The 15,858-nt window shown below is 43.2% G+C and overlaps 1 protein-coding gene across 3 annotated transcripts in view; it reads left to right on the forward strand.

Annotated features, from left to right (window-relative positions):
- The window catches only part of LOC123754105 (uncharacterized), a 183,726-nt gene that overhangs the window by 147,332 nt on the left and 20,536 nt on the right, over positions 1–15,858 (forward strand). For all 3 annotated transcript variants that reach the window (XM_069308867.1, XM_045736288.2, XM_045736289.2), the window contains exon 11: positions 9,980–10,498. In XM_069308867.1, the coding sequence (XP_069164968.1) occupies positions 9,980–10,498 (519 nt within the window). The remainder of the gene's footprint in view (positions 1–9,979; positions 10,499–15,858) is intronic.

The raw sequence follows: 15,858 nt of genomic DNA on the forward strand, positions 1-15,858 counted from the left end.
CATGGCATTTATTAACATTAAATTCCATTCGCAAAGTGGTGCTCCATATACTTATTTTGTCCAGGTCTTCTTGAAGGGCATGACAATCATCTAAGTTTCTTATCCTTCCTATTATCTTAGCATCATCAGCAAACATGTTCATATAATTTTGTATACCAACTGGTAGATCATTTATGTAGACAATAAACATCACTGGTGCAAGAACTGAACCCTGTGGTACCCCACTTGTGACGTTTCTCCAGTCCGATACATTGCCTCTGATTACTGCCCGCATTTTTCTGTTAGTCATGAAATTTTTCATCCATGTTAGAAGCTTACCTGTCACCCCTCCAATATTTTCTAGTTTCCAGAACAACCTCTTATGTGGAACTCTGTCGAAAGCCTTTTTTAGGTCCAGATAGATGCAGTCAACCCAACCATCTCTTTCCTGTAATATCTCTGTGGCTCGATCATAGAAACTGAGTAAATTCAATACACAGGATGTTCCACATCGAAAACCATACTGTCTGTCTGATATTATATAATTTCTCTCCAAGTGTTCTACCCATTTAGTTTTGATTAGTTTTTCCAATACTTTCACTATTACACTAGTCAATGATACAGGTCTGTAATTGAGGGGGTCTTCCCTGCTGCCACTTTTGTAGATTGGAACTATGTTAGCCTGTTTCCACACGTCTGCTAAGACTCCTGTACATAGGAATCTGTACATCAGTTGATTGACGGTTGAGAGGCGGGACCAAAGAGCCAGAGCTCAACCCCTGCAAACACAACTAGGTGAGTACAGGGATACCTGAAAGATCAGGTGAAGTGGAATGCTGAGCTCAGTTGCACATTCTCTCAGAACCCATGGTGAAACTCCATCTTGGCCAACTGCTTTATTCTTACTTAGCTCCTTTAGCATATTTTCCACTCCATCTCTAGACACCTCTATACGCTCTATGTTGTTCTGTGGAATTCTTATTGTGTCTGGCTCTCTGGAGCTCTGATTTTGTACAAACACACTTTGGAACTTTTCGTTTAATGTTTCACACATTTCCTTTTCATTTTCCGTGTATCTGTCCCCCGTTTTTAACCTCTGAATATTATCCTTTACCTGCAGCTTACTTTTAATGAATTTATAGAAAAGGCTTGGATCTGATTTTCATTTGTCTGCTATACCGTTCTCAAAGTTCCTCTCTGCCTCTCTCCTTATTGATCTTGAGTTATCTTGAGATGATTTCGGGGTTTTAGTGTCCCCGCGGCCCGGTCCTCGACCAGGCCTCCACCCCCAGGAAGCAGCCCGTGACAGCTGACTAACACCTAGGTACCTATTTTACTGTTAGGTAACAGGGGCATAGCGTGAAAGAAACTTTGCCCATTGTTTCACGCCGGCGCCCGGGATCGAACCCGGGACCACAGGATCACAAGTCCAGCGTGCTGTCCGCTCGGCAGACCGGCTCGAACTTGATGTGTAGTTGTTTCTCGCATCTTTGTATCGCTGGTATGTTTGGGGGTTTGGCCTCTTTCTATAATGATTCCATGCTTTTGTCTTTGGATCTCTGGCCCTCTCGCAATTGCTGTTGAACCAACCCTGTTTCCCAGGTCTGCATGTCTGGTTTGGTATGAATGTTTGTGTGCCTTCATCATATATTATGCAAAATTTGGCATACATCTCATTTACTTCCTTGCCTAGCAACAAGTCTGTCCAATTATAGCCAAGAAAAAAATTTCTAAGTTCCCCATAGCACCCTCTCTTGAAATCGAGTTTAACAACTGTTTCACTGTCCCCATTCTCTACTAGATTATATCGCATAGCGTATTTAATGTCCAAGAGGACGTGATCACTCTTTCCCAAGGAAGGAAGGTACTGGATGTCAAATACCTCCTCTTCTTTCCTGGTGAATACTAGATCCAGTACTGACGGAACATCCCCTTCCCTCATTCTTGTGGCCTGCTTGACGTGTTGATACATGAATGTCTCCAAGATGAGGTTTACAAATCTGCCTGTCCAAATGTCCTCTGTTCTCTTCTCGTAGGCTTCCCAGTCTATTGCCTTAAGTTGAAGTCCCCCAGTACCAACAATCGGGATTTATCTTTGTCAGCTCTTACCATAATCTCTCTCATGACCATTATGAGACCCTCTCTTTTGTCATCCAGTTCTTCCTTTATCCATGTGTTGCTTGCTGGTGGGCTGTAGGCATTTAAAATTATCAGCTTATCATCTTGATTATAGAGCTGCAATGCCATTATGTCAATATCTCTAGGGTTTTCAAACATTAATTCTCTTACCTTCAGGTGTTTTTTCACCAGCACAGCCACTCCTTCCCCCCTTCTTAGTTTTCCTGTCACGTCTCCAAACTGAGTAACCCCTTGGGAACACGACCCCATTTAAAATATTTTCTTCAAGTTTAATCTCTGTTAATGCAACAATATCTGGGACTTTGAGCAGAATTATATCCTTCAACTCCAATATTTTTTATCTCACTCCATCTATATTGGTATATACTATTTTCAGGAATATGTTCCCCTTCCCTTTATTCTTTACACCCCTTCCTTTAATGATTTTGTTGCTTTGTCTTTATGTACCATTTCACAAGCTTTACAGTCCCCAACACTTTGTAGAAAAAAGAATTCCTCTCTTCATTTCTATCCCCATTTAGACGTTTCGCTTCAGTGAGGTTCATTTTCAGCTTTTCTCTGTCCTCTTTTGAGAGGTCTTGTCTTATTGACCAAAGTTTGCCATCCTCATGACATTGCAGTTTTCTGGTATTCCAAAGCACTTCTGTCATATATTTCACTCTATTAAACGTCACCCTTAAGGGGCGGTTCTTGTCTTTCTCATATTTTCCTATCCTCCTAAAATCCCTAACATGTTCCTTTGAGTTGAGGCCTTCTCCTATTCCTACTATTTTTCCTATGATTTTCATCTCTTCTGCTGCTCGGTTCACCCTAGATGGAATTTCTTTCTCTACACATCCAAAAACTATTATGGACTTACTTCTATCTGCAGTGTTTTGTACCAGTTTACTGTTAGTTATCAATTCTTTCCTAATTGCTTGCCTAAGATCCGCTTCTTGTTTGTCATTTCTGGTTTTGACTTCCAAACACACTTCCTAGATTGTCTCTTTCTCTTTTACAACTTGGGCATACGTCTCTTTTTATTTCTTCTTTATACTTTTCTAGTTCTTTATTCACCTCCTCTATGTGAGGTGTCAGTGAAGTTTCCAGTTGAAGATCCTTACCTAACTCTATGTTAGCCCTTAGGCTTGCTTGGAGTTGTTCACCATACGAGTCTATTTTCTTGTTTATTTCTTCAAAGTCACCACACTTCACTTTCCACGTCTCATTTTCTTTCACTAATTTTTTGATTTGCTGCTCCTGATTCGTTACCTTGTCTGTTAATGCAGTAATAATCTTACCTTGCTGAAGAATACTCCCTTTTAGAGTGCAAAGCTCACTCCTAAGAGCTCCATTGTCCTCTTCTAGTTTAAGCACTTTTTCTTCATACTTCTTTTGCATATCCTCAATTATCTCAAGTCTGCCAAGAACACCTCCTTTCCTTATATCTTGTGGTGAGAATCCTTTGAAACCATCATCTGTTGGTGTGTCTACATTCTCAGTGGTGGTGATGACGGCGGCCATCTTTGTTTTTGTACTAGAACCAAAACAAACTTTTCCACTCAGCTATTTTCCCTCACCTTTACTTGTTTATTGTATTTTATTTGCTTTTACACTTCCCTGAACCTTTATGTAACCTGGGACACCACTGTAGCCCTCAACCTGTTCCCAATACTTAGGTAATATGATATTTCCAGGAGCTTGCTGTAGTGTGACCCCTGACTCCTCCAGCTCCAGTCTATCCCACCGTTCTATCTATCGTGTGTGTATGTGTGTGTGTAAAAATTCTTGATTCTGTAAATTTTGTTTTTCCCAGTCAGCAGATAACAGCTAAGACCACAAATATTCTAGATGTGATCTTCATAAACAATGAAAAAATAATGGGGACATTACAATCTCAGATATCACATACAGGCATACCTCAGAATAAGAGTTTAATCCGTTCCTGGAGACGCCTCGCCTTCCGAAAACTCGCATTCCGAAGTTAATTTCCCCATAAGAAATAAAGGGAAATGAATTAATCCGTTCCTGACTACCCCAAAAACCCCACATCAAACTAAATTTTTATACCTAATTCATCTAAATAAACCTACAAAACTGTGTTCCAGTTATTACTTACCTTGCTGTCGAGTGCTGTAGGCGTATGGAAGATGGTGAGGAGGAGGGGGGGAGGAGGAGAGGAGTTACTGTTTGGAAGGGGAGTCCCCTTCCATAATCACATCACATAACCCCATGCCTTGTAACACTATGGATACCACTTCTCTTTCTAAATTTTTCAAACCAGCCCCTGCTTGCCTTAAACTCTTTCTTATCTGCATCACTCGTTGCAGGGGTATTCTTTAGAAGGTCTTCGTGCAACACCCTGGCTTTCTCACAAATAATGGCCTCCGAAACACTATCACCCCTCAACTCGTTGTCGTGTATCCAAATTAATAACAACTTTTCCACTTCTTCAAGTATTTGTGGTCTTTGTGCCGTTAATGTTCTTACTCCTTTTGCCACTTTAGCACCCATAATCTTATTTTTCTTCTTAAGTATAGTGCATATTGTTGATGTGGCTTTGTTGTACTGCCTACAAAGTTCAACAACACGTGTACCGTTCTCATGCTTCCGAATGATCTCTTGTTTCTCCTCTATTGTCATCCTCACATGAGCTTTCTGGCCTTTATCCTTACCACTGGCTTTCTTGGGACCCATGGTGAGATATATAATAACAAATTGTATAGACAAATCACCAAAAATCCAACAAAACACTGAAAATCCGCGAGAAGAATTGATGTGGGGGTAGTCACTGAGCGCGAGACAATAATAAACTGAGGGGCGGCGGGGCGGAGGGGCGACGATCGCCGAACCACCACGCGCTAGGTCGGCTGTATGCGTATCAACAAACTCGCGTCCAAACTCGCCTCCCGAAGTAACCATCGCCTTCCGAGACAAATTTTTGGAGTAAATACACCTCGCCTTCCGAAAACCTCGCATACAGGGACAATCGCATTCCGAGGTACCACTGTACTCGGATCACAAGCTTATTGATGTGCAAACTAACATCAGTATTCATAATTGGTCTTATAAAAATTATCTAGAGAGCATTTATTCAATAAATTCAATTTAACTAATTAAAGGATAGATTGGGAAAAGTAAATATGGAAATTTCAAACATTTAATGGGAAACTGTTTTAAGTAATAAAAATCCCATGCATGGAATAGAACTGATGGCGGAAGTATATAAAGTCTGGCCTGAGGTATGTTCCTTTGTGGAAAATCAGAAAGAGGACCAGTTTAGAAAGAACGCAGATGGCACTACAGAAGTTCCCGTGGCGTAGAGATAAGTGGAAACGCTAGGTAGTGGTAGCCTGGCGTTTCACGAGTTTTTTGTCCTGGGTTCGTATCCTGGCCAAGGAGGATTTACTAGTCGCAAATCCTTAACTGTACCCTCTGTTTAACCCAACAGTAAAATCAGTACCTGGTTGTTAAACGATTTGGTGGGGTTGTATTCCGGAGTAACCTATGTTAGGATTAACCTATGTTAATTAACCTCAAAGCTCTCCAAATGTACTCATTAGAAAGGAGACGAGAGAGATGTCAAATAATATACATGTGGAAAATACTAGAGGGCCAGGTCCCAAATCTACACGGTAAAATAAGAACATACAGTACTGGAGTGAATGGTATGGAAGAAAATGTAGAATAGAACCAGTGAAGAGCAGGGATGCCATAGGCACAATCAGAGAACACTGTATAAACATCAGAGGTTCTCGGTTGTTCAACATCCTCCCAGTGAGTATAAGAAATATTGCCGGAACAACCATTGATATCTTCAAGAGAAAACTAGATAGTTTTCTTCAAGGAGTGCCAGACCAACCGGGCTGTGATGGGTATGTAGGCCTGCCGGCCGCCCCAAACAACAGCCTGGTGGACCAAACTCTCACAAGTCAAGCCTGGCCTCAGGCTGGGCTTGGGGAGTAGAAGAACTCCCAGAACCCCATCAAGCAGGTATCAACCTCTGGGTTGCTTTTGCAATTATAGCCTGCAACACGCCCAGGTACAAGAAATAATAATAAAAACGAAATTGTCTTATAAAAGTGTTCAATTGTGTTCCCTGATCATGGGAAAAATAACAAAATTGTAGGTGGCATATTTTAGTTGCAATAGGATGGGAAGGTCTGGCAAAAAAGGGGGCCTGACAGCTGAGTGGACAGCGCTTTGGATTCGTAATCCTGAGGTTTCGGGTTCGATCCCCTGTGGAGGCAAAGACAAATGGGCAAAAAGTTTCTTCTCCCTAATGCCACTGTTACCTAGCAGTAAATAAATACCTGGGAGTTAGACAGCTGCTACGGGCTGCTTCCTGGGGGTGTCTAACAAAAGGAGGCCTGGTCGAGGACCGGGCCGCGGGGACACTAAGCCCTGAAATCATCTCAGGATAACAGAGCAAGCATCGGAGGAGGACTGCTTCCCCTGAGCTGTCAACCGGGAGTTACCACAAAGAAATTACAGTATTACCTAATTATTTCAAAGTGTCTGATTTTTTCTGTTTTTTTTGCAGAAATATTATTCAATAGTATGTTGTGTGATATATTTACATAATAAAATGTGTAAACCAACTGTACAACTAAACTGGTATGGTGAGTCAAGACAATAATTGAGGTCATCACAGTGTCAGCTGACGCTCCCGCCCTCACTCGCCAACATTTCTACTCCCACTATACTGTTTGTGATATTTTTACACTATATACACACACACATTAAATATAAGTATCTACATGTTTTATTCACCGTAACTGTACAACTAAGCTGGTATGGTGTCCAAACTACATAGTGGCCACAACAAAATCGCATGACAAGAGACAGCAGCCAGCAGATGACACTACCTCCCTCACCAAAATGGCTCCTCCCAACATACTGCGGTTCTTTTGCTGCTATTTCACTATAAACTCATGCATTATATATAAGTATCTTCATTTTGTGTTCACCATGACAAACCACTAAGCTGGTATGGTGAGTACAGACAATAACAGATGGCCACACAGTCAGCAGATGAGCTACCTCCCTCACCATTACTCCTCCCACCATACTACGCACAGCGCTAATTATCACCACAATCCTGCTATTATCAGAATCCTGGTCATTTTTATCACAGTCGGGTCTCCTGTAATACTATCATCGCTAAGTAATACAAGTTACATACTTATTTTAACTTTTTAGGCGATGCTGTGGTCACAAGCTGAACAGCAATTTTGTTAGCTCATGTTCTGTGTGCCAGCCTTGGTTGCTCACTCAGTACTGAGGCTCTCACACCCAGGAATGTTGCCCACGATTTTTTTTTAAATGGCATCTGTTTACAAGAGCCCTGAGGAAGCTGATGTGAATCCCGTGTACCCATAGGACTTTTGAATCTTGCGTGGTACTCCAACATGGCTATAGCTGTGGTACACAATTCTGCAACAGTTACTCACCATCATCAGAGGTCCGCGGTTGTTCGACGTCCTCCCAGCGACAATAAGAAATATTGCCGGAACAACCGTGGACATCTTCAAGAGAAAACTAGACTGTTTCCTCAAAGGAGTGCCGGACCAACTGGGCTGTGGTGGGTATGTGGGCCTGCGGGCCGCTCCAAGCAACAGCCTGGTGGACCAAGTTCTCACAAGTCAAGCTTGGCCTCGGGCCGGGCTTGGGGAGTAAAAGAACTCCCAGAACCCCATCAAGCAGGTATCACCCCAGGTATAGCCGGGGTTCGCACTATATGGGTTAAGGAATTGCCCGAAATGCTATGCGTGCTAATGGCTGTATGAGAATGTAAGAACTCTTGTATATACGGGTATAAATAAATAAATATATAAAATAAAGATGGATAAAATGCCAAAAATGCTTTAGCAGACATGACTGTCCCATCAAGGAAGGAATAATTTAAACAGAGAGATTGAAGAAATAGAACAGAGACTGAAGCAATCATATCAGATTGAAGAAATGCAACTGGAACAGAAAGCCAAACAAGAGATTTAGAAAAATCCAAAATACTAATTAATATATGTGAAATCTAAATAAAAAAAACTGTCAGTATTGGACCTATACCAATAGGTCTTGCCTTATACTGAAGATAAGATACCTACGAGTGGAGGTTCATACACGGAGGATGACAAATAAATTAGTGAAATCTTAAAAAAGCAGTATGAGGACCTGTTTAACACAATGAAAGTGGAAGATTCAGACAGTTAATGTATGTATGATATCCAAACTCCTGATATAATATAACTAATATCAACATGAGCGGGGCAGATTTTGAAAGAGAAATTGACAACATGCCTATGCACTTGGGCCCCGGGTCCAGACTCATGGAATTCAATATTTATAAAGAAATGCAAAGTGCCAGTAGCACAGACACTCAGTATAGTGTGGAGGAAGAGCTTGGACATGGGGGAGAGATACCAGATGAGATTAAATCAGCAGATATAGCTCCTCTACACAAGGGAGGGAGCAAAGCATTGGCTAAGAATTATAGACCAGTCGTATTAATGTCCACATAATAAAAGTTTTTGATAGTGATCAGGAGTCGGGTCACCAGTTTTATGGAGACCAATGACGGCCTGTCTCAGTTCATTTGATTAATGAGAAATCCACATGGTGCGTTCCAGCTGCTTCTTGCACATTCTCGGACGCCTCCGACGATGCAAATAAAATTTTTTTTTTTTTAAAGATGCTGGGATGTAAAAGGGTGACTGCTGTAATGTTGCAAAGCATTGACTTTTTTTGTAGAATAAAAAAAAAATGGAAAAAATTTGAAAAAACGAACAAATGTCAAAAAGGTTAGTTTGGTGTTTGTCAGGTAGGCTGCTCCATTATTAATAAATAAATGAAAAATACAAACCAAATTGAACACATTTAAAACAAAGAAAGATGGTCATATTGGAGCAGCCTACATGACAAACTCCGAACAAACCTTTATGACATTTGTCCATTTTTCAAGATTTTTTTTTTTTTTTAAGAAACATGGAGCAGCCTACCTGACAAACACCGAACGAACCTTTTGTATAAAAAAGAAAATTTAACAGATTTGAAAAATGGACAAATGTTGTAATGGTTCTTTCAGTGTATGTCAGGTACAATGCTCCATTATTTAAAAAAATCGAATATCATATTGATGTTTTTCGGTGGTGGAACGGATTATTTTTATTTCCAATATGTTAAATGGGGAAGTTCGTTTTGAAAGACGGACATTTCACATGACGAGCATGGCGCCGGAACGGATTAAATTTGTTATTCGAGGCACCACTGTACAATACTAAATAGTCTTCCAGGCTCAGTGCCATCTTTTGATAATTAGTTATTGTACAAGTACAATATACTGAAGAAATTTAATGTTCATTATTGTCTGATGATCAAACCACATACCAGAAGATGAAGAGACGACGATGTTTTAGTCAATCCTCGAACATTATCAAGTCAATTTTGTAATCACAGTCGACTTGTTAATGGTCCAAAAAGAACCGAAACGTTGTTGTCTCTTCATCATGCGGTGTGTTGTTTGATCATCATAATCTTCAGCCACGTTATTGTGACTCATCGTGTTAATTATTGTATATTGGAGGTTACCATTTTGACAGCCTCTTACTGGGTCTCTTGATTGATGGCTTAATTACAAAGGATTTGGATTATCAGTTAACAGAGCAGTAATTATCAGTTAACATATGCAATTTGATATGACTATATATTATGATAACTTATTAGATAATTGATAAATAATGTAAATTATAAATTTCTAAAATGCCCTAGCTTTGTCAAGGAAATATTACATGTAATGAAGTAGCCAGATTAAAACTATTCAAAGTATTAACCTATATATTTCATCTCTAATATGACTATAAATTTGAATTAAATTTCTTTTTAGGTTCCCAGGCACTTATCTGCATCAAAAAGTGGCATTCGAGCACCACACCCTCAGATCCCCCCACCAGCCCACCAGCGCAGACCACACATAATTCCTCCACACAACCAGGGACTTCGTGCTCCAGCTGTCCACCTTCGCCCACTTCACTTAGCGCCTGTGCACGTGTTTGCATACCCCGTGCCAGCTCCAGCAGCTCACCACAATCCCCATCCACCACCAGCTCACCAACAGGCTCATCCCCAGCTTCATGTTGCCACACCAGCAGTGGCTGTAGCTGAAGCCAATGGCTACCATCACCACCATCACCATCACCACCACCATCACCACCACCACATTCCCCATGCTGCCAGGTACCCCGAGGCTGTCCTCAATCCGCAGCCTCCAGCGCAGCCACAGCCAACGAGGGAGAATCTCTTGGACCAAATCAATGAATTTAATGAAATCCTGCAAGTGGTAAGGAGGAGAGATCCTGGTGTGGTATATCATGGTGAAGCTGCAACATGGATACAACAGAACCAGGTAACTTAATAATTTTGTTGACATGCCCTTTTGGAGGTATGTGTACAATAAAGTTGGGGAATATTGAACCTTCTACTGTGCATATAATATTTGATATACTGTATGCAGTATGTAATGTATGTATATATGTATATATATATGTATGTATGTATGTATGTATGTACTGTATGTATGTATGTATGTATGTATGTATGTATGTATATGTATGTATGTATGTACATACATATGTGTGTAATGTATGTATATGTATGTTGAAAACCCACATTTGAAAAATTACAGAATGCTGAACTTGTTTTCAGCCTAGTCTGGCATTTCTCAGAGCAAGATAGAAAATAAGTGGGCAAGTGATTTGACCGCTTCCCTCCTCTCTCACTATCTTGGTTGGTCCTCATTTGGGACTTGTGGTCAGCATCACTTTTCCTGCCTCTGGCGGCTTCACCCAGCAGCAGCACCACTGTTGGTGTTGAGTTGACTCTGGGTGTCTTAGTGGTCGCTTGAGCAGCTGTGCGGAAGCCTCAACTTTGCCCTCCTTGTGCTTCCCTTGGGCAGGATTTGGTTTTGAAGGTTGTTTTGGTTTCTCCAGCTCTTTTGCTTCGGCTGCGATCACTGGGTGCGGACTCCGGAAGCTCTTCTCTGGCTATTGCGTTGCTGGCTTCCTCTTTGGGTTTTTTAGGTTCAGTTCCCTGGCACCTTCCTTTGCCCTTGCTCGACGTCTTCCCGGTGGCCTCCGATCTCGGTTGTGGCTTTGAGGCCAGCGTTCACAAGTTGGGCGAGGGCCATGGTCCCTCGCATTTGTCAGGCTCGCAGTACTATGTGGGAGATTGTGACTGTGTGGCTTATGCTGCACAGGGTTCAGATACTTCCGGGCTCCATAGTCTGGCTCCATTTGGACTGTCTTCCTGTGGCTCATTCTTTCAACAATGGGGGGTTCTCTATGGTTCCTGTCTCTTTCAAGCTGGACACTACATGTACCTTGTCTTCTAGTTTCTTGGGGTTTGGCTGTATGTGCTGTTCATGTTGAAGGGGTGTCAGTGTCCTGGCCGATGGTTTTTCTCGGGTCTGTCCCGTCTCCATGGACATGTGTTCTTTCTTTAGCTTTGCTGGACATTCAGGTGCCTGGACATGAACCTTCATGTTGGCGTCATTGCGGGGCCTTCTTTTTATACTGTTCCATTCATTCCGTGACTGCGAGACTCTTGCAATGGATGTCCTTTGGCAGGACTAGTTGAGGTGGGGGTTTCTGTATTTCTTCACCTTCGGTCCAGCCCTTGCTCTGGGTCCTGGCAAAATTAGAGTCCTTCAGGGGAAGAGTGATCCTTCTGGCTCCCTGATGGCCAGCCTAGCCTTGGTCTCAGGTGCTGCCTGTTCGGTGTCCATACAAGCTGTTTTCTCCCAGCTCCACCTCTTTCTGCAGATTGGTTGGGTGATATACCTTGCTGGTTCTGCCTTCTCCGATGCATGCGTCTTTAATTTTTGATATGTGTTTATTGCCATCTTTATCGTGATCAGGTGGCTAGTTTGTTTATGTCCTACCTGTGGTCCTCATCTCAGCAACAGCATGTAATCTCTTGGCAAGCTTATTGTCATTTCCTTTGTCTTCATCATTCCTCTCTGGTGTCAGTTTTGTTGTCTCCTGTCCTTTCTTGGTTTTTTCTGGTTCAGCTTCTTAAAGCTGAATAGTCACCTCATCTCGTGCTGCACTGGTGGAGCCACATCAGCATGCGTTGAAAGTTGATACAGAGCACCACTTGGTTCCCGAACTTTAGTTATCCGAAACTTCCAGTTTCCCGATTAGGGTTGGGGAGTCACGCTACACGAACTAAGTTCGGGTAGGAAGTAGTCCGCCAAGCTTCACGCCGGCCGATGTTGGGGTTTACCCTACACGAACCAAGTTCGGGTGAGGAAGCGGTCTGCCAAGAGTTGCGCCGGCGCATGGTGGTGGGTGGGTGGGTGGTAGATGGTTTAGTTTGCCCACTGACCGTGTTGGGCGCCACCACTCTGGTGCCTGCTACCCTGTGATGTCACAGATTCACGGCCTATTGTTCCCATTGTTTGAATTTGTCACAAGACTGGAGTGTTCATTCCGTGACTTTGGTTTACATATCAGCACAATCAAGGAACATCCGTGCACCATGTCGACTCCAAATGCATGCATTGTGTCAGTGAAAGCATCTACAAGCGGGTTACGTAAAAGAAAGAGGTCAGTGATGACATTTGAGAAGAAAGTTGAAATAATTAAGGAGGTGGAGAGCGGTGTCCCAAGAAGTGTCGTGTGCGCTGAATATGGCATTAGTAAAAGTACTGTTTTCATCTTCTTAAGGCTAAACCTATCATTTTTTACTATTTCTCTAGAAATGAAAGTGATAAGGCAATATGGAATAGAAAGGTAGTAAGTAAAGCAAAGGTGGAGAGTGTTTATAACGCAGTGTGGGAGTGGTACAAACAGAGACGTGAGGTGACGAAGAAGCCAGTGGCAGGCTGGCTGCTCGTGGAAAAGGTACGTGAATTTCACCAAGCAATGAAAATTACTCTAAAGTTACAGCGAGTATGAAACTAAGGACATGATGAGTCAGTAAAATTTGTACATGAAGTTTTTAAAAACAAGAGCCAAGGGAATGAAACAAATGTCAATTAAAGAGTCTTTTGCAATGGCTTCCAAGAAAGCTCATATTGCATCGCCTGTACCTGACTCATCGCATGTTGACCCAGTCAACCCAACAACTTCAGTCAACCCCAACAACTTCAGTCAACCCAACACCATCAACATCCACCACCACCTCTTCCATGTAAATAACTATGCTTCATTAACATCGGTCATCAACATAAGCGGATCAGGACTTCAATTATTGGTGAGTAGAAGCAAAATACGGTCGCATTTACGCTATGAACCTGTCGATTTTTCCCCTAGAGTTTTTTCATAAATTTTTCTATTTTTTTTCTCCATTTCTCGTTTACGAACTTACATGTTAACCGACGGGTCTCGTCCCCAAGGGGTTCAGAAACCAAGTGGTGCTCTGTACTTCCTTGGCCCCATTTCATAAGTTTTCTTGGGCATTGTTTCTGGTCATGCGCTGTTTAGCCTACTTGGTCTTTGGACTGTGTTTTTTTTCTTCCTTTCTTCTGCTCATTTTACTGTCTCCGTTGGTCTGTGATTGTTTTTGTGAAGCTCTGTTTTTGCTCTCTCCTCCGGTTTTCATGTGGAGTGAGCTTCTTACTCTCCTTCAATGCCTGGGTTTTTCTTCCATCAGCCCTGGGATCTTCATCGCTCATCTGTAGTCAACTTCGTTTCTTGTGGAGCTAGAAAAGAATGTGTCAGTTTTCTCCAGAAACCAACCAGAGAATATGTCGGTTTGTTTCCGGAGGGGTCCTGTTGTGGTTAATGGTAGGTTGCAACCTACGTCCAAACAGAGGCCCAGAACTCACCCCAATAGAAAACAATGAACAAGTGACACCTCACCCAAATAGTGAGTCCGCTTGTTAGCGCCTCCCCTCCTATCACGGGGTGTCAGGGGGAGGGGGGAACCCTGCTCAGGTGAGCAGGCCTCACCACCCTCAGTTCGTAGACTGATGTGTGCTAGGTGTCGGAAACCCTCTCTTGCCTCATTATTCTTGTCTGGCTTTGTGTTTGTACCCTTGCCAGCTGTGTTGGTGTGGTGGCCACATGTTCCTACTAGTATACTGGGCTGCATGCGCCTAGGGTTCCCTTCCCTTGGTGCCCGGTAAGTACCCTGTACTTCCCTTGCGGGTCAGGGTTACCTAGCTTGTGCTTACCCCCGCGAGTACAACTAGGTGAATACTCTGGGGGGGGGGGGTGAACAGGAAGGAGATGTGTGATTTCTGTCTGTCCAGTGTTGTCTTGGCCACCTACCTGGTCGGCCGAGCGAAGGAGCTGGTCGGCCGAGCGGACAGCACGCTGGACTTGTGATCCTGTGGTCCTGGGTTCAATCCCAGGCGCCGGCGAGAAACAATGGGCAGAGTTTCTTTCACCCTATGCCCCTGTTACCTAGCAGTAAAATAGGCACCTGGGTGTTAGTCATCTGTCACGGGCTGCTTCCTAAGGGGTGGAGGCCTGGAAGACGGGCCGCGGGGACACTAAAAAGCCCCGAAATCATCTCAAGATAGCCTCAAGATATATACCCACCTGTTCACCCACTTGCCTGCTCGCCCACCCACCTGTAACACCATAAAGGTGTTTTATAATACAACACGAGTCAGCCAGACAGGATATTTGAAAGGAGCCAGGTTGTCTGACCTTATCAAATAAAAAGTCACACCTCTAGAGTGTTAATTACAACCGGTCTAATGGTACAACAGCCTAGTCGACCAAACTCACAAGTGAAGCCTGACCTCGGGCCGGGCTTGGGGAGTAGAAGAACTCTCAGAACCCCATCAACCAGGTATCTCCCAGGTAATCAACCAGGTCAGGTTTTGTGAATTGACCTTGCCTTCCGCTAAGCCGATAATTGCAGACGGCTGGCTGGGTTGTGTCCATCAATCAAGTCACTGTTTAAGGTGTGGTAGGTAGAGAGCCTGAGGCTATCTACTTAGCAGGCGGAGCTTAACTCCCGGTTCTCCCATAAATACCCAGGGAGATCATTCGAGATGAGAGAAGATCACACAGAGGATTGAGCAGCAGCGAGAGTTGGATCAGTCAAGAGGTCCCAGCTGCCAGACTGGCCTCCTCAGGCTAGGGCAGTGACTCTGTCAATCTGTAGCCCCCGTCAGGCCAGGGCGGTGACTCTTTGTCAATCCGTAGCCCGCCCCTTCTCAGGCCAGGGTAGTGACTCTGTCAATCCGTAGCCCCCTCTCCCCTCTATCCAACGTAGATCCAGAGACTTTGGTGAGTTGAACTTAAGGTGACTTATTTCGTGTTTTCCAACTTAAGGTGTTGTGTGATTATCGGGGCAGTCAGCCCCTGATAATGTTCTCAAGTGCCACGAGCCAGGTTCTGGCTCGTGGTCCCCGGGAGCCCACAGATCTCCATACACATGACTGATGCCAAAGTCTGACATTAGTATATCAGCTCCTGGGAGCCTCTGGGTCACACCCAGAAAATGGCATTTCATAACATTCAATGATGTTTTTTTTTCAACAAAACTTTGCAGTTCTTCCCATACTGCACACATTTACTTAATGAAGAAAGGACTTCATCTACTGCCTCTACTCACAACTATCTTCTTAGGTTGAACCTTACCACTGACTTTCTTGGGACCCATGTCAAGATATATAGTAATTACTTTTATGTTCAGAAACCAAAAAAGCACAAAAACAATGAAAATCTTCTTAAAGAATTCAAGCACAGTTGTCACTAGGCAGGACACACTGGTGAACTGAGGCGTACTGAGGGAGCCGGTCGGCCG

This window comes from Procambarus clarkii, chromosome 6 (genome assembly GCF_040958095.1).
Source record: "Procambarus clarkii isolate CNS0578487 chromosome 6, FALCON_Pclarkii_2.0, whole genome shotgun sequence".
Taxonomy (NCBI): Eukaryota; Metazoa; Arthropoda; class Malacostraca; order Decapoda; family Cambaridae; genus Procambarus; species Procambarus clarkii.